The sequence below is a fragment of the Herpailurus yagouaroundi genome, unplaced genomic scaffold (assembly GCF_014898765.1).
Source record: "Herpailurus yagouaroundi ecotype Mexico unplaced genomic scaffold, PumYag 160, whole genome shotgun sequence".
Taxonomy (NCBI): Eukaryota; Metazoa; Chordata; class Mammalia; order Carnivora; family Felidae; genus Herpailurus; species Herpailurus yagouaroundi.
The window spans coordinates 34,365,666-34,384,899 of NW_024412401.1; the positions used below are offsets into that span (position 1 = coordinate 34,365,666).

At 44.8% G+C, this 19,234-nt stretch overlaps 1 protein-coding gene across 10 annotated transcripts in view; it reads left to right on the forward strand.

Moving 5' to 3' along the window:
• Nucleotides 1-19,234, forward strand: part of PALM2AKAP2 (PALM2 and AKAP2 fusion) — a 465,690-nt gene that overhangs the window by 435,519 nt on the left and 10,937 nt on the right. For 8 of the 10 annotated variants that reach the window (XM_040481932.1, XM_040481930.1, XM_040481934.1 and 5 more), the window contains one exon: nucleotides 15,090-15,268. The exons of the other annotated variants lie outside the window; for them this stretch is intronic. In XM_040481932.1, coding sequence (XP_040337866.1) covers nucleotides 15,090-15,268 — 179 coding nt within the window. The remainder of the gene's footprint in view (nucleotides 1-15,089; nucleotides 15,269-19,234) is intronic. 10 annotated transcript variants of the gene reach the window in all.

Sequence of the window (19,234 nt, forward strand, 5' to 3'; positions counted from 1 at the left end):
CCAGTTGGCTTTTCCCAAAGATCCTTAGTTGTCAAGTTCATTTCAAATTCTTGTGGGCTAGCTTGGCACAGAGATGCCAATGGGCATTCTGCATGGTATCCTAGAAAAAGGTTTTATACCACTTGAATTCAGCCCAATCTGAGGAGCCTACTTCATGTGTAAGTGACTGTAAAGGGCCTGCACAAGAGCCCAAAGTCTGGCAGAGGAAGGTTCTTCAGGCATCTCATCAACTTCTGCTCACATAGGAGGTAGATACCATGGCTCTCCTGTCAGTTATAGCTGGCTCTACCTACCTAACCCTCCCTTTATGTTATTTATTATAGAACCTTCCTGCAAGTGCATGTGCTCAGTGGGTATTTTCATTTTTCTTCACTCCACTTTTTTTGTTTTGTTTTGTTTTGTTTTTAAGTAGGCTTCACGCCCAGTGTGGAGCCCAATGCAGGGCTTCAACTCATGACCCTGAGATCAAGACCTGAGCTGAGATCAAGAGTCAGATGCTTAACTGACTGAGGCACCCAGATGCCCTTTACTCCTCTTCTTAATTGAGCCTCCCACCATATTGTTCCCTTCCTTTATTTCTCCCATGTGAACAAGATTAAACACATTTCAACACTTTCCTCTGTTCCCTGACCTGCTACAGTCTTTTGATCTTCCCCACCAGGCTTAAAATAAGACAGGGTTCTAATGTTTTCCCTCAGCATCCCAGCAGCCCAGGACTACTTTTCCCAGCACTTCCCTCCAATGTCCTCCCCTACATCCCATTCCATAGGGTTGATTCTGCCACTTTGGTAAGATGGTAATCCATCCATGCAAGTCCACATACTGCAGCTGTCTAATTATTGTACTGAACACAGTCGTGAAAATGATGCGTGTGCACCTCATTCCTTCATGTTTATCTCTAGAACATTTAAAGCAGGTGGCAGGGCTTCCCAGAATTATGACATGGATTGAAAGGAACCGAATGAAAAATGTGATTTTCTTTCTCTCCATGCCTGGTAATGTTTGGAGTGTTGCTTGGCTAGTCAGCCTCTAAGTTCGTAATCAAGGAGGAGGCTGACACATCGCTCTGAGCAGCCAAACTGGACGATTCATGGCGAGGGTTAGAACCGTTGGCTTCAACTTTGGTTTGGTGAATGGAGATGTTGCTAAGTTCCTATTGTGCTACTCCACATGTCCCACCAGTAGAGGTGACTCAGCTGGTCTGTTGCATGACTCAGCGTGATGATTTGATATCAGGTGATGAAAAATATAATTTTTAACTTCTCCTCCGGTGGAAATCATGTTGATGACATGCTGGATTCCTAAAACCTAAGGCAAGGAGAATCCACTGAGAGCGAAGATGCAATAGGGAAAGAGAAATCTACTAATTCTCTCCAACCATTCCCCAGGTGTTGCAAAGATAAACTTGTTTTTGCTTTTAGTTTCCCTGCCTTTCAAAGATGGAGAAAGATATTTTTAAAATGATACTGTCATTTTCAAAAAAACAGTTGTTAGGAAAAATATTTTGGAAATTGTATCTTGTTGGCTCTTAGGAGATTTTAAAGGAAGACGTTCCACTTAACTAGGATCTGTGTGACTTTTGCTCATACAGAGGTGAGCAAGGCAGATGCAGTTCCTGCCCTTAGGGAACTTACAGCTCAGTAAGAGAAACTTACTTCAGACGAACATGGCGATTTCATGGCAGAGAAGCATGAAAATCTGTAAGAGCACAGATCAAGGAAGATCAACTCACCGGGGGTATAAGGGAAGTCTTCCTTTCTTAGGAAACTACTATCCAAGCTTTGAACTGAAGGAGTAAAGTTGGGTTCAGGGGGTAGGGGCAATTGTTCCAGTGAGAAGGAAGGGCACCAAGGAAGGCCCAAAAGGAAAAGAAACTTGGTATGTTTGAGGTACTTAAATAAGATTAGGGTGGATTAAAGGAAGAGATTTAAAACAAAATGAAAGAGTTGGTTTGAAGCCAGACAACAAAGAGCTGCCTTCATCCATGAATTGATGGAAGAAAAGTCTTCCCACTTTAATGAGTCCATTCCACCAGCTTCTGTTGAGCTCTTCCTCAGCATAAGAACTTCTGAAGGCATGTTGCCATGCATGTTGACAAAGGCTGTGTGTCGTGTGGGAGGCCATATTCCCAAGAGTGAACACACGTGTGCCTTCTGTTGATGGCGTAGAGAAGAAAGGAAGCATTCCAGCAGGTGCACTAGCCTAACACACCCCTGAGGATCAAGTTTGGGAGGAAAACCCAAACATTTTATTGACGTTAAAATCCGGATCTTTCCAAATGTCTTTTCATATTAAGGCTGTCAGCAGTTCTCACTTTAGTGCCTGGTGTCTATTATTGGATATCCTGGTTTCACGTCCAAATTCTAGGCATGACAGAGAAACCCAGTTAGTTAGGTGATGATTACTTTGGTTTTTCAAAATAGTATCCATTTTCATGCCAGATGTTGAACTGATCTACCAAGTCAGATAAGTTGCCCAGTGGGACATTATGGGGAGTGGTAAAGGAGAAGGTGTGGATATGGAGTTCCATAACTTGGAGCGTCTGCTCATGTTTTTAATATGTGGAAAGATGTGATAGTTACATATCTTATAAAGATAAAATTTCCAACGAGTTTCAGCTTCAATTGTCAGTTTGAATTAAGGTTGCACAGGAGGTGATCGTTACATTATTATAAAGATTATTGGCTGGGTCTTTTTTTCTCTCTCCTCTATTATCTTCAAATATCATGAAAAAAAAGTCCTAGACAGAAAAAAAAAAATGATGTCAGCATAATATTCATGAAAGAGAGCTTGGTGGCTTATTCCATGCTAAAGTAGTCTTCACTGGGGATGCCCTTTTGCTCCATAGTAGAAGACCATGTGTTGGCAACTGGTAGAAAAATTCTGTCACAGGCCCAGGTGACAGAGGGCTCTCCTTCAGGAGTATACAGTGTTTCCCTTTCGCACAGGCAGGCACAGGTTATATAACCTGTAGGGATCCAGCTGGCTGTGTGACAGTACTAAAGCTTAACGTGGAGCACCTTGCAGAGCATTATCTCTACTACCATATTTCCTGAACATTCTCCGGTGACAGAAGCCTAATCGTGGTAGCTACAAGTTACCTTAAAGCTGTGTACCATACTAGTGACTTCACACACATTTTCTCATTTTTCCTTTTCTCATTTATTCCTCCCAACAGTCTTCTGAGATGTAACACAAATTATCCAAACCCTTGAGGCCAGATCTATTCAGAATTTTTCTGACTTAAGAAAAGCCATAATGTGTATATACTATTATTTATAAAAGCATTGCAATGCATATGCTATTACGTAACCACCACGCCCCGCCCCGCCCCAGACAGGGTCCCGAGCTACCCCCATCACCGCATTAGACTTCTGCTTATAAAACTGAAGAGGAGTTAGTTTCATCAAGTGGGATCATTACATCAAGAAGGACTTCATGCCTGGTCTCGTGAGGTTTGCTGCCAAGTAAGTTATGACAAAGCTGTTTTTTTAGAGCTTGTTTGGATTTGCAAATTGGACATAAGAGGTCATGGGCCTATACTATTATTCCCCTTTCAAAGAATTAATACCAGAGTCCAGAGAGATTAAGTAACCTGCCGAGGTCACTCAGCCAGGTAGTGGCAGAACCAGGTTCAAACCCTGGCTCATCTGATTCCGAAGTCCTTTATTCTTTCTATAACCTTTCTTAGCCACCCCTGAACCTGCCCCTCTGCCCTGGAGGTCTACAAGGTATGTAGTAACATCTCCCCTCTCCAGCCTACAGTGATTGAGCTCAGTCTCCCCCCGACCCTCTCCCAGTCTCTGGTCTGACCCCTGCATTGTCTTGGGTCCTTCCTACCCCCTGCTCTTTGGACCCACTCTAGCTCTGAAATGCCCTGCTCATCACGGTCTGGGCGAATGAGTTTGCTCCCAGAGGCCACGAGACAGTGCTACCCTAGTGACCCAGAATGGGTCCTTTGTGCTTTCAGAACTTAACCCCAGTGCTCCAAATTGCAATAGGCAAAACTGCTGGTGCTGTCCAAAAGAGCTGAGCAGATGGCGGAGGGGACCAGCATGGTCCGGGTGAGCTATCTAGCCTGATGGCTCCTGTGAGTTTTTTCTGGAAGTTGGTTTACCAGAAAGAAGCTCATTCATTCCAGACACAGGTCTATTCCCTGAAATCTTTGGACGAATTGGGTACTTAAATGAAGACTCAATCTCTTGGTTTGAGAACATGCAGGAATAAGTGTTCACTCCATTAGCTGAACATGTTTGGTGGGTTGGGGCCAAAGCCAAATACATTAGTTTACTGGTGGTCATTGAACACCGAGACTGCTTTCTGCTGTTCTCTTTGCTCATGATTGATCCTTCTACCTGGGACCAGAAATTCCTTGTGTTTTATTTGTCTTCAAATTGATTGATTTATTTACCCAGCAGATATGCTCATTTTTAAAAAAAAACACATGCCATTTGGGAAGGAATTGTCAAGAAAAGTTTAGACCGAAGAAGTGTTTGGCAAAGGGTGAATGTATGTGGTGAAATCAGGACTTCTCAAATCCCAGAATTCAAACTTCTCTTTGGGCATTGCCCCCCAAGGTTTGGAAGGGGCAACTGCTGAGGCTAAGCCTATCAGCCCCGCTCCCAAGAAGGTAGGGACTCCAGTCTTTCTCCCATGAAGAACCCGCGGCTCTGGCTTCTGGGAAGTAGAACTTGAGAAAAGGCACTACATCTCTACCGGTTTAATTCCCCGCTCTAGCAAGTTCTGCCACCACTGCTCATTGTGCTGGGTCTTCTGATGAATGCACAGTGTCACGGCTGGCCCCCAGTGGTGCTCATGCCTTGTTGGGGACACCACATGGCATCCGTGTCACCTACCCTTTACCCCTGTGTGTGGCTACTCCGTGCTCCAAGTTAGGAGAGCGGCTTCCAAAAAAATCAGACTCCACCATGTGCTAAAAAAGATGTAATCTTGAGCTAAGAAAGAAAAGATGAATCAAAGGACCTAATTCTTGTAAAAATCCCTGCTCTACCCCTCGTAAGAAATGTGAGCTAATCAAAGCCAGGCGTGGGAGCAGGATGTCCCCTGTGACTGCAGGAGTCCAGTCAGGATATGACTGTGTCTCTTAACCAGCCATGCTGCTATTCCCTCAGGAGACTGGCATTTCACATCCATCTGATCTTTGTGAATAAGCTACTACTTACGGGGTGGAGAGCTAGGGGCGGTGGGTGGGGAGTGTACCAAAGAGTGCATATTAGATTTCATGTAATGGTATTTTATTTCTCATGACGTTCAATGTAACCGTCAAAGGTTTCCCAAAACCTGTGTGCATCCAGCCTCACAGGTCTTCCCAGTCTGTCTGTATTTCTCAAATAGAAATTCATACCTTATGTAAAAAAAACTGGTCAAGGAAACTTAGGTGCCTAAATGTCACAGTCACTTCTCTGGATTTATATTTGAAGTTCAGATCCCGACTCCCCTGCTTGCTAACTGTGTGACTGGCTTACTTCACCTGTGTAAGCCTCAGTCTCCTCACCAGTAAGACGGGAATAAGATCATACCGACCTCAGTGCCCAGTACCCAAGAAGAGTTACTCTTTTGTTGTTACTACAGTTACTGTTATGTCTTAAGACAAGAGCTAGGAAATCTTACAGAAATATGTAGGAGTCGTTCTTCTACAGCTGCTGAAATAAATGTCAAAACCTGCATTATAAAATCGCTTTCTGTTCCTAGTTGGTGTATTTTCGTATTTACTTCATTAAAATTTAAAATCTCACTTACAAAACCTGAGTTCAGGAATTCGTTTTCAATAGTCAGCTGTGATTTCGAAAAACAAAGTGTACTGGGGCACAGTGAAATTGCGAGTCCATAAAAATGTTTCCTTTCTCTTTCCCTTTGGGGGGGGGGAGGTAGAAATCATCACACAGTCAGACCCACCATGTTGGTAGAAATGCGTTTAACAAAAAGAGCTTGGTGGGGGAACTACTATTTGCCGTGATTTTCATTCTTTCTGTTTTAATTTTCTTTTTCTTTTTTGGTCTTGAAACTGTGCTTCACCTAGAGAAGCAGAGCTTTTCCTTCTAGAGGTTTCACCTTCCAGTCCTGTTCATTGAGGATGACCCAATATCAGCAGCTCATCCAACACCCCAATCTTTAAGGAATGATATTTGGAAATTTCTCAGACTTGTTTCACCGGGCCAGGGGTATTTCTCATGTCCAAGCTAGGCTTACGATCTGAAGATTCATGTCATTGCATTTTCAAAACCCTGCAACCTTCAGGAAAAGAGATAAAAGGACCAGGGACCAGCTTTTGGTGTGTGGGTCACAGCTGGGACCCCACAATCACCTGCTCCCCGGATCTGACAGGAAGGATATTCCCTTTTACTGGGAGGAAATGAAGTTGAAAATACAAGTCTGAGCTCATTTCTTTCTGGCGACTTGTGAGTCGTCTTAGATGTTTGCAATCTTATCGCCATGCTGTGTGAAGAAAGGAGGTCATTGAAGGAGGCCTGGCCAAGGCATGGCATCTGGTGGGCGTCTTTGTTCGGTTCAGTTTGGTTTTTAAGTAAGAGTGGGTGATGGCTTTTTCTTTTCTTTTGAGAAATGTAGAAACAAAGGATCTTTGATTTAAGAACTCAGACACCATATATGTGGAGTGTAATGGTCACCAAAATCACGGTGTTTGGCCAAAATAATTTTCTAAACTTTTGGAAGCCACATCCTTGGCTTGTTAGAAGTTAGCCTTGTTCCTACGGAAGAAGGGTCCGGCTGTCTGGGATGGTAATGACTGTGCTTCCAGCCTGTGCCACCTTCGCTCGGGTTCCTTGTCAGGGAGCATCCGTGGTTCTTCTCTCTGCCGCCCCCTCCCCTGGGCAGCACAGCCTGTCACAGATGCCCAGGGGAAATCCTTCTTGTCTGGAAAATTCAGAAGTGTAGCCAAGGCCTGGCTTTCTCTCTGTGGACCAGAACGGGGTTTAATTATTTATGATTAAATAAGCAGGAAACACAAATTTGTGTTTTCTAGTTTTCCATTCATGATGGGGGGGGGGGGGAGCTGACAGCATTTACTAATTTGGAGTGAAATTTAGCTGCCCGCCTCTGCTCCTTAGTCCACCTTGCACACCCACGGCCTGGAATGCCACTGTCACAGACATGAGCAGGGCTCACCAGAGGCCCAGGTTGGGGGCAGGTGTCAGCTCCTCTGGGTGTGTGCTGTCTGGAGAGATACAAAGGCTTGCGGATTGCCTAGTCCATGAAGCAGCTTTATCTACTTTTCTCGGCATGGCTAATAACGTTTAAAAGAATTTTTTTCTGGTTTGTTTTATATTTTTTAATTAATTCATGCTTATTCTAGAAAAAAATTGGAAAACAAGGAATAAAGATAAAAATAAAAGTAATTCCTAATCCTAACTGCTACCTGCCTACATACGTGCATAGAAGATAATATTGGGCTTATATTTGTATTCTTTTCCTATCACTGCTGTAACAAATCGCCACAAATAAAGGGGCTTAAAACAACACAAATTTATTATCTTACAGCTCTAGAGGTCAGAAGTTTGTAGTGTGTCAGCTATGGATTGAATTGTGTCCCCTCTAAATTCATATGCTGGCAACGTGGATGGAATTAGAATGTATTATGCTAAGTGAAATACAGTCAGAGAAAGACAGATATCATATGATTTCACTCATATATGGAATTTAGAAACAAAACACATGAACATGGGGAACGGAAGGAAAAAATAAGACAAATATGAAGGCAAACTGTAAGAGACTCTTAAATACAGAGAACAAACAGGGTTGCTGTAAGGGAGGTAGGCAGGGGATGGGCTAACTAGGTGATAGTACTAAGCAGGGCACTTTTTGGGATGAGCACTGGGTGTTATATGTAAGTGATGAATCACTAGATTCTGCTCCTGAAACTATTATCACACTATATGTTAACTAACTTGGATTTAAATAAAATTTAAAATAGAAATAGAAAAAAATTAAGTTAAAAGAAATTCATATGTTGAGCCCTAACCCCCAATGGACATGGGCACTTTGTGAGAGGTAATTAGGGTTAGGTGAGGTCATAAGGGTGGGGCCCTTGTGATAGAATTTGTGCCCTTCTAAGAAAAGACACCAGAGATCTAGATCTCTCCCTGTCTCTGACATGTGAGGACCCAGTGAGAGGTGGCCATCGCAAAATAGGGAGACAGTTCTCACCACAACCCAACCATGCTGGCACCCAGAGCTCAGACTTCCAGCCTCCAGAACTGTGAGAAAATACATTTCTGTTGGGTAAGCCACCCAATGCATGGCATTTTGTTATGGCTGCTCAAGCAGACTAAGATAGTGTCTGCCTGGGCCAAAATCAAGGTGTCAGTAGGGCTGTGTTCTTTCCGGAGACTCTAGGGCTCCGTCCCTTTCCCTAAAGGCTGCCTGGGTTTCTTGGCTCACGGCCCCTTCCGCTTCCCTCTTCACTGCTGGCAGGGTGGCACCTTCAAGTCTCCGTTTCCCTGACCCACCTGGACCTACATGGTTACACCAAGCCCAACTGGATAATTCACGATAGTCTTCCCCACTCAAAGCTTTTAACTGCATCATGTCTGCAATGTCCTTTGGCCATGAAAGCAGTGTCTTTGCAGGTTTTAGGGATTAGGATGTTAAGCATCCTAACGGAGGCTAGTCTTCTTCCTGCCACAGGACTGTTCATCTTACATGGACTGAGGTTTTACCAGATGTCGTGCATGCACTTGTGTTTTCTTTCACACAGCTAATAACTGGTGAACCAGGATTTGAACCCCAGCAGTCTGGCTGCAGAATCTGTATTCTTAAACCCCTGCAATCTCTCTCTTTTTTTTTTTTTTTCTTAAAACATTTTGAGTATTTTCCCATGACCTTAATTATTCCTTTAAGTTGGAGAGACTAAAACATGATTTCTCATACCTAAATAATACTCCATTATCTGAATGAGCCAAAACTAATTTAACCATTTTCCTATAGTCAGATATCTTGGTTTTTCCCACATGTATAGTTCTTAAAAAAGAATACAATGGTAGAAATTCTTATATGTAAGCTTTGTGCCTATACTTAATTATTAACTGAACTTGTGGGAGCTGCTTCAGTTAACTAATATACGCTAGAGAACAGCATTTCACCAATTGTTTTCCTTGAGACATCAATAGGGATTCTATGAAATGAGGTTCTCTGGTTAAATAAATTTGAGAAATGTTTCATACCTACCCTTGAATAAGTGATTCACAATCACAATAGCACTAAAACCTTAGAGAAGTCCTCTGGTGAAGAAATCCATCTCATTTTTAAAGCTTTCTTTAACCTAGTGTTTATCAATGACTTTGTTAGCAGCAAATACTGTCTCACAAAGCAAAGCCAATAAGGCACACTTTTAGAAACAGCTTTGGAATCATCCCCCACCCCCAAGTGAAGTCGCTTACCTTCAAGCACCTTTAAGAGCTTGTCAAGTCTAAAATTACTCTAGATGAGTATTTACCCAATGAATGTGAAAACCTAGTTCAAAAAGATATATGCACCCCTATGTTTATTGCACCGTTATTTACAATAGCCAAATTATGGAAGCAATCCGAGTGTCCATCGACAGATGAATGGATACAGAAGATGTGGCATGCATATATGGATATATGTATTGTATATAAAATATATATTATATATATACACAATGGAATATTACTCAGCCACAAAAAAGAATGAAATCTTGCCATTTGCACCAACATGGATGGATCTAGATGGTATAATGCTAAGTGAAATAAGTCCGAGAAAGACAAATACCACATGATCTCATTCATATGTGGAATTTAACAAAAAAATACAAATTAAAAAACAGACTTTTAAATATAGAGAAAAACTTGGGGTGCCTGGGTGGCTCAGTCGGTTAAGCGTCCAACTTCGGCTCAGGTCACGATTTCACGGTTCGTGGGTTTGAGCCCCACATCGGGCTCTGTGCTGACAGCTCAGAGCCTGTAGCCTGCTTTGGATTCTGTGTCTCCCTCTCTCTCCACCCGTTACCCACTCATACTCTCTGTCTCTGTCTCTCTCAAAAATGAATAAACATTTTTTAAAAATTTAAGTATAGGGACCAAACTAATAGTTACCAGAAGAGAAGTGGGTGAGGGATGAGTGAAACAGGTGAAGGGGATTAAGAGCACACTTGTCATGATGAGCACTGAGTAGTATATGGAATTATTGAATCACTGTATTGTATGCCTGGAACTAATATAACACTGTACGTTAACTACACTGGAATTTTTAAAAATAAATTTAGGGGCGCCTGGGTGGCTCAGTCGGTTGAGCGTCCGACTTCAGCTCAGGTCACGATCTCGCGGTCCGCGAGTTCGAGCCCCGCGTCAGGCTATGGGCTGATGGCTCGGAGCCTGGAGCCCGCTTCCGATTCTGTGTCTCCCTCTCTCTCTGCCCCTCCCCCATTCATGCTGTGTCTCTCTCTGTCTCAAAAATAAATAAACGTTAAAAAAAAATTTTTTTTTAAATAAATTTAAAAAATAGTAACTAAAAATAAATAAAATTACTCTAGATGAAATAATTTGAACAAAATCCTGTTTACGAAGGAAACCTCCACTGAGAATCCCTGCCTAGTTTTACATCAAATGTCATAGAACTTGTATGCTCGCTGCTCTGTAAATATCAGGTACCAGCCTTTGCCCAAGACGGACACAGATGTGCTCTGAGGTCTGCATGACACTTTCTGTTAATGTTGTTTCACAGGGACAGTGACTGGTATCCTTCAAGAGAGCTATTTTGTAGAGTATGCAGTCCAGATGAGGAGCTAGACAGCAGGATATTTGTCATTGAAAACAGAGGCCCCTTTTAGCTGTCATTAGCTCTATTCAGTCATTCACTGAATGGATAGACATACGAGAGCAAGCTTTGGCGGAGTAAGCCGGGTTGGAACCCGGAGGTGCTGGGAAGTGCTGTGCGAGATGCGCACCAGTGAGCACCAAAGATAACCATCACTGTTCTGGAATTGTAATGGGGTACGTCCTCTGGGCCAAAGAATTTCAAGGGGCCTTACAGGGCCATGGGCAAGGGTGACATAGACTTCCCAGGCCTGTGGCAGAGACCATTTTGTATCACATTCATGTAATGATCCCAAGACCCAAACGATGGTATTGTCTGCAATGTCCACTACTGGGGGAAGAGTATTAGAAATCTCTTCACCATCCTCATTGAGAAGACTCTTGGCTGCAAACTTGGGCCTTCTGAAGAAGATGTTGAGTATGGAGCAGATCCATTTCTCCCTATTTGGCAATCTGTGTGATTCCAGGGGTTCTGTGCATGGTTTGAACCATACTGGGGGTGGGAGGGTTGGAAATCACAGTGCCCAGCAGAGAAGCCCAGCAAAGCTGATTTCCCTTAAGACCAACTAAACTGATTCCAGAAGTCCAGAGGTTCCTACCTGTTACACATGTGACCTCTAGTGGCCATAACCGGTAAAACTTGCTCCAAAGATAGGTGGTTTTGTGGGAATACTCACAGGAAAGTATCTTTTAATGTGCAATACTTGATTACTTTCTATAGTAACCCTTCGCCCTCTTCACGATTCTCTTTCAGCATACATTACCACCATATAAGTTAGCCATAATCAACACGATTTGGTTTCCAGACAAGACCCAATTCTGATTGTTACTTTAGCTAATGTAACTTGGGCTGGCATTAACATCTGAGTCTTTGTGGTCTAAACCACTCACAGCTGTCATGGCATCGACCCTGACTACATCCCAGGGTTCTGTAAGGATCAAACGACATGAAGCCTATCTAAATAAATAAAATTCCATATAAATGTGCTTGCTATTACTGCAAAGCCATTGAGTCTGTGATTCTGTAGACCACAGTTGTTTCCTTTCATGGAATTGGTGAAGACATTTAAACTCTTCTGTCAAATCCTTTGTTGGGAATTTTGTCCCAATCCACAATCATGTAACAAGTGGCTGCTATGTAGATGTCATAATGTACTTACTGGTTCATTCAACAAACATGAGCTCCTACCTTATGCCAAATACCCCAGTGGGTACTGGGGTCCAGCAATGACCGGGAAAGACAAAGTCCTGTTCTAACAGAGTTTACACTGAGCTGAGTTAAAGGATTCATAATGGCTGAAATTGCCCCTATCCTTGGTTGAAATGTAGTTTAACCGAGAAGAGAAGCTGAAAGACCCAGGTATGATACAAGCCGGTATGTGAAAAGGCTTTCATAGAAGCATAAACAAAGTGCCTTGAGGCAGGGATCCCACTGTGGCCGTGTGAAAGAGTGAAGTTAGAGCAGTGAATATGGACTCTGCCTTCTGGAAGATTAATGCTGGAGGGGTGACTTCTGGGAAATTATTTGGAGACCCATGAGGTCACCTGGAAAATGATCAACCTGGCAATTTGGTGTCTGTTTCTGGTTCTGGAAGAGTTGCCAAAATTGTATGCAGAACATGCCCTTGAAATTGCTCGTTCTTACTTGGTAGACATACTGTTCTTTGAGATTCCAAATAAGAAGTAACCAGATTCACTGGATGCTCCCTGTTTTAAATATTAACTTTATACACTATAAATATTAACTTAGTCCTTATACCAACTGCATGAGGTAGGTACCTCTAGCATCATACCCATATGCTGGTAGAGACCCTGAGGTAGAGAAACAGTAAGTAACCTGCCCAAGGTTATTTGGTTGCAAACAGTGGTGGATTCACCCCCAAGCAGCTGGTTCCAGAGCTGCATGCTCACCACTGTGCTGTATCATTTCTCAAGACTTCATCTCAAAGTCCATGGGAACTTTGAGAGACACACACAAAACATTCAGGGTAATACTGCCTGAGGTCTAGGATTGTTTCAAAATATTTCAGTATGAAAGAAAGGAAGAAGGGATGGATGGAGAAGCCATGGGGCTAATTATTTGGGGTGCCTGGGTGGCTTGGTCCGTTAAGTATCCAACTCTTGATTTCAGCTCAGGCATGATCTCACAGTTCATGAGTTCAAGCTCCATGCTATCAGCACAGAGCCTGCTTGGGATTCTCTCTCTCCCTCTCTCTCACCCCCTCTCCCATTTAAAAAAAAAAAATCTTGCTATGATTTAATATAGTTGATAGATCTCTGGGCGTCATTATAGCATTGCCTGTTTCCATAATAACAAATATAATCCATTGCTAGTGAATTTGAGGATTTTGAAATATTTATTGTCTTACTATCAATATCAAAAGATTTTTTTATTAATGATCTGGGTAATTTAGGTCAAGCTAATGAGTTTCACTAAGTTATTGATGCCAATGGAGTGCCCTGTGTATTGAAAACTACTTGGCACCTCATTTGCCAAACATCATGGCCATATGCCTTCTGTTTTAACCAATAAGGATCAATTTTCCTGCCAAAAGTATTTGATAGAGTAGCAAAATGTCTGAGTGAGAAGGAACCTCAAAGACATCTTCTTCCAAAGTTCTCATTTTATAGCTGGGAAAGTTGAAGCTTGGAGAACTTACATGATCAGCCCAAGATAAGAGTGGGAACATTAAATGCCTGCGTACCGTGAACACATAGCTAGTTAATGGCAGTGCGAGCATTAAAACCTGGGTTTCTTGAACTCGAGGGGGTGGGGAGGGTGTCCAGCTCCCATCAAGACAAGCCGTGCCCAGAAAAGGTCTGTGGCAGCCCACGTGGAGACATGGTCTCCGGGCTTCACCTGTGACTGCAGCCCTGGCAGGCAGTTGCCAAGTTAGAAGTCTGGGGAGGAAGGTGAAGAAAGACGAGCCACCTTCTGCTTGGGAATGGAAGGGGTCAAATGGATCTTCATCCTCCCCTGGTGGTTTCCAAACTTTTAGATCCAAACTTTTAGGTTTTGTGTGTTTCCTCCACATCCCCTGTTCACACGCACCAGCTGTGGCTCCCACAAGGGGCATGGAAAAATCATGGCTGTTGCACCTGAAGATGCTTCTCAGTGGTGTAGTTGGGGCTCTGTGGCAATGAAATCCCCCTGCGATGGGCCAGAAGCGAGGGCCAGCCATTTCCCAAGAGGGAAGGATGCAGACGGTCTTAATAAAAGTATCTGGAGTCACCACCACCACACCATCCCAGTTGACCTGATCTCCTTATCCTGAGGAGTCTTATAGGGCACTTCAAAAGGTAAAATCTCACCTTTCCCATGTCTGGTGTACACCTTTCTACAACACGGAACCTGCCTTTGTCGGTGGCATTCCTTCCTTAAGGTCTAGAGGTCTCAAACCACATGCTTTCCAGGACCCCAGCAGGTAAGGTAAAGAATGAAGTTGGCCAGGGGTACCTGGGTGGCTCAGTTGGTTAAGTGTCCAACTCTCAGTTTCGGCTCAGGTCATGATTTCACAGCTTCGTGGGTTCAAGCCCCATGTCGGGCTCTGCACTGATAGTGTACAGCCTGCTTGAGAATCTCTCTCTGTCTCTCTGTCTCTCTCTCTCTGTCTCTCTACCCCTCCCCTGCTCATGCTGTCTCTGTCTCTCTCAAAATAAATAAATACAACTTAAAAAATTTTTTTTAAAAATGAAGCTGCCCAATGTGAGACCGGGGTGACCTGGAAAGAACAAGCCTAGTTCTCACTCAAAGGTTTTACAGCACTGTTTTGTCCATGCAGAAAGGCTCAGCAGGTCAGCTGCCCCATCGGCAGCTTCTGGTGCAGGAAAGAACCTGGTGAGGTTCTTTGCCTCATCTGGTACCATCGCCAGCACCCTGGGACCTCAGCACGGCGTCCCTTTGGAAGAGCCTGTTTTCCTCAACTGCAAAAAGTGGGTTTCTGAGGCTTGAAGGCACTGCCCTCTCTGACGGTCGGATTCAGGAATCCGTGATGGAGCACATGTCCCCAAAACAACTGGAGCCAGTGTCTGACACGTATTTGCAAAGTGCCTGTGGGCCTCCTTGGTCTGACTGACTTGCAGCACTGGCGTCCTCGAGGCCTTTGTTGGATGGGCTTGTGACATTATCTTTATTAGCTGTCAGTCCCTGTGCTCAGGTGACCACCACCGTTCCGGGACCACTCTGTCAGAGGTTGCTTTTTGCCAGTGTTCTCTTCTTTCTAGAAGCCGTCATGAGCAGACGAGCTTAGAAAGGGTGTTCTCTTCGTGTTGTTTCAGGGAAAATAGAGAAAGTCAAACCTCCTCCATCCCCCTCACCTGAAGGCCCCAGCTCGCAGCCTGACTTAGCCCCCGAAGAGGCTGCCGGATCCCAGCGGCCCAAGAATCTGATGCAGACCCTCATGGAAGACTATGAGACACACAAATCTAAAAGGCGTGAGAGAATGGATGATAGTAGTGTAAGTTTTTCCTCCTTTCCTCCTTCACTCGTCTGAGGGTGAGCGGCAGCGTGGCGTTCGGTGTTCCAGGTCAGGCACGGGCGCGTGTGCACTGGTCTGGCCAGTATCCTGGTTCCAAAGCCAGTTTTCAAATGTGTGGTTTAACGTGACTGGAGTCGGGTTTGGGTTTTTTGCCTTGTTTCTCAAAAAATGTTGATCACGCAAGGGGAACCAGAGCCGGAGCTCACGGGCACGCTGGTGGACGGGATGCTTGGTGCGTAGGGAAACAAACAAACAAACAAACAAACAAACAAACAAACACGTAAGGACAACGCGGGGGGAAGGACACGAGCATCCTGAAATCATCCCCGGGCACCAGGGGGCTGATTGCTGCCATCGCTGGCCTGCCCCGTAGGGATTTTATCTGCCTGGAGAACTGGGGCTGTGCCCTTCCTTCCGTGTCTGCTCCGAGCGATCCCCATAAACGTTACACTGCGTTGGAAAGGCTGACTGTGTTTTGGGCTATTACCAAGCCTGTGCGTACAGTTTGGTAGGAAAGAGATATTTTAAATGACAGTTAGAAACCACACGGCTACCCTGCTATCCTCAACCCTCAAGACGGTTGCACGTGACACTCACACGAACCCTGAAGGAAATCATCTGCTCCGTGGTTTCTTTCTCCAGTAAGAGATGTGAGGGCGGCTGCTCCCCACAGCCCCGCCCCCCCCAGCCAGGAGCCCCGGGACCAGCCTCAGGGGCCCATGCCCCCCTCCTGGGAGTCTGGTGGCCTTAGTCTCTCCACATTCCCATCCCCACCCAGTTTCACTTAGGTCGTAAGTAGCTTGGCTCGGTTGAATGCACTACCCAGTTTACCTGGACAGTCCTGGTTTGTGCCTGTGGTCCTGGTGTAATTTTTAACAGCATCCCCTTTCACCTTGAAAAGTGCCCCAGTTTGGATGATAAATGATTGGGTCACCCTAACCTCGAATGCTACAGACTCGTAGCAGGATTTCCATGCTGACCTACTGCCTTTCATATCCTGGTTGACTAACTTAAAAGATTTCTGAAGTTGAAGCCAGATACTGAATGATGCTTTTAAGATATTTAGTGGCAAAGAAAGCAGACACGTGTAGAGCAGCCTGATGGCTCACTGCGTCCCCAGGCTCTCCCTTGGGTTTGTACCTAAGCTGCCTGGAATACTGATTCAGGTACTCTTGTTAGGCTGGAGCATTTGGGAGCCATTCCTCATTTGCACAGTGGGATGGAGCCTGGCCCTCAGTGGGTGCTACAGACACTTTTGTTGCTTGGGCTCCTTCCCCAAGCCCATAGGGCTTCAGCCCATCAAATCGCCTTAACCAGTCCTTCTTTGCAGCCCTACTTAAAATGTGGAGTTTACCTTCAGGTATTTTCTGGAGCCTGTGCTTTTGACGCTTAGTGCTGTAAGTGGCTTCTTTTCTCCCAGTGAGTCCACACCATACGTCAGCAGCTCTGGCAGAAGTTAGCTGAGTGGACCCCTTGCATTCTGGCACGGAAGGGGAAGAACAAATGGAAACACTTTGCATGTGACCCATGCAAGTGTTTTCTGAGCACATTCTGCATATCTCTTGTGTGCGCCTTCTGTGTTGGAGGGCAGACATTAGGGGAAAATACTACCCAAAGAAGTGAAGAGCCCACTCCTGCTCATTCCACAGGCAGAGGCTGGCAGCCGCCTTCATGCAAACTCAGGAGGCAACCAGATTGGCTTTCCCCTTTGCATTGAGGAAGCTACTTGGAATCAGCATTTTAATATACTGATTACCCTTCACTTACGCAGTAAAGTGGCAGCCTCCTGTCTCTATTTTTCTCAAGTAAATAAACACTTCAAATAAGGAAGAAACCTACTAACTGATCAGGCTGTTAACATCCTCAGCTCTTGAAGTCAAAGCCAAGTGTCTTGCACCGTTCTTGATATTACAAGAGAACCAAGTCCGTTGTTGTAGAAAATTCTTAGGAACAGAACAAAACCTATCCAATGCACTATATCCTCTTTTAAGAGACCTGAAACTTCAAGAACATATTCAGATTGCTTCTAAAGCAAATAGATGATCATCAGCCAAACTTCATTTTAGAGCCACGTCTGACCTCCCCTCTTAGCCCTTTTAATTCAGGGGACCTTTTCTACTGTATCTACTCAAGTCACTGGAGAATGTGTTGAAGCTTACCTGCAGGAATGAACAAACCGTTTGTTTTCCTAGCCGATCTCTGGCCCCTTCTTTAATTGTCTCTTCTACTGGAAGGCTAATAACAGAGAGCAAATGGATTGCGTGGTGTATGATTGTGTAACTGGCTTCCCTGTCCCAGAAGCTGGTAGTTCTGTTTTCCTGGTTCCATTCACCCACATTATTCTGAGGGGGAAACATGGCTTCTTAGATTGTCCACCCTCTAGGAGCCTCACCCAGCTCACCTGAGTCCAGTGTCACCTGACACATCCATCTGCCAGGATTCCTTCCAGTAAGTCACTTGGCAACACTATGAGTCCCTCACACATGATCAGGACCAAACCATGTGTTTGCCCATAGGAGGCAGTGAGTTCTTTCTGGTTGGCATGAAAACAATTTGACTCGCTTGCTAAGGAGAAGGAAGACCTAAAAACCAAATGGGGCAATCGTGATGTAAGTATAGTGATACGTTAGGCACAATGCTATTATTGAGCGTGAAGGACAGAAGAAAGAGAAGACAGGGAAGCCAAGGGAAGCCATGCCTGTAGTTTCATGAGTAGTTTTTGCCAACCCCCAAGAAAAACATCATGGCCATCAAAACAGATTCAGTCCCCCCACCCTGGGAGCAGCAGTGGTTGCTGGAGTCCTGTCCCCAGGTCATTGCCAGCTGAAGTTTTCCCACTTGATAAAAAATCGTATGCAGGCCAGGAAGGAAACCTCTGGCTCGTGGACCCCCTGCCATGGGGATGGTGTGAGGGAAGGAAGCTGTAACATCCAGTAGCCTTTTTCATGTCCCTGAGCTGTCCCCCTCTTCTGCTGGAAACAAGGTGACGGTCAAAGAACGATAGAAGATGGGAAGTTAAATCATGACTCTTGGAATATCTACCCACACGTCACTGCATCGGGAATATTAAGTCATCTGTGGATGTTCTGCTCATTTCGCAGTTGGCGAAAAAGTCGATAACAAAGGAACGGGAGAAAGCCCCTTTTCTTGAAAAGTTCTCCCCGAATGGCCATCACTAACTCAGACCTTGAGCAGGTGCCCACCCGCCAGTGTCCTTGTTCTGTGTGACGTGGTCACTAATGAATGTCTCTGTGCTGAAGGCTTCAGCCAGGCCCCACTGACAAATGGACCCCTCACCTAATTTGGGGGTAAGGAGGTTGCTACCCCACCCCTACCCCCTACCCCTGGCTGTTTACCAGCCTTTACAGGGCCTTTGTAAGAATGTTTAGAATGGCGCCATTTTTCATCTGCCAGGATGCACCTGCCATGCTGTGAGGGGAGTGGGGGCACTGAACTTCAACCCCGCCCCCCACCCCCCACCCCCTCAGCCTGGTGCTTTTGTGCAGTGTGCGCACTGCACATCCAGATGCAGCAGTCCTGTTCTTACTGTGGGTTTCTCTTATCTGGAAATGTTTTCTTATATGGAAATGTGCCCTTATCTGGGCCCGATGCCATCTCTGGTCAGTCATGTAACACATGATGGACTGATGAATCATAGTTTCCTAGAGGGTTCCTTGATGCCTTGCAAAGGAAAGATATGTAGGCAAAACTGTTTTTCTGGCCAGCTATTCTCCCAACCTGACCTGAGCTGAGCCTCAGAAAACCATGGGTTCTTGAGTCAGTGATGCTCTTGAACAGGTTGGTGGGTTTGCTTTCTCTTTCTCAATTAATGCTGGTCTGCATCCCAATCACAGTCGCCTGGGGCATTCAGCCCCAGCCCCACTTCTAGCATAGGATCTACTCTTGGTCGGTTTTCTACTGTCTCTCTTACACCAAAAATAGATA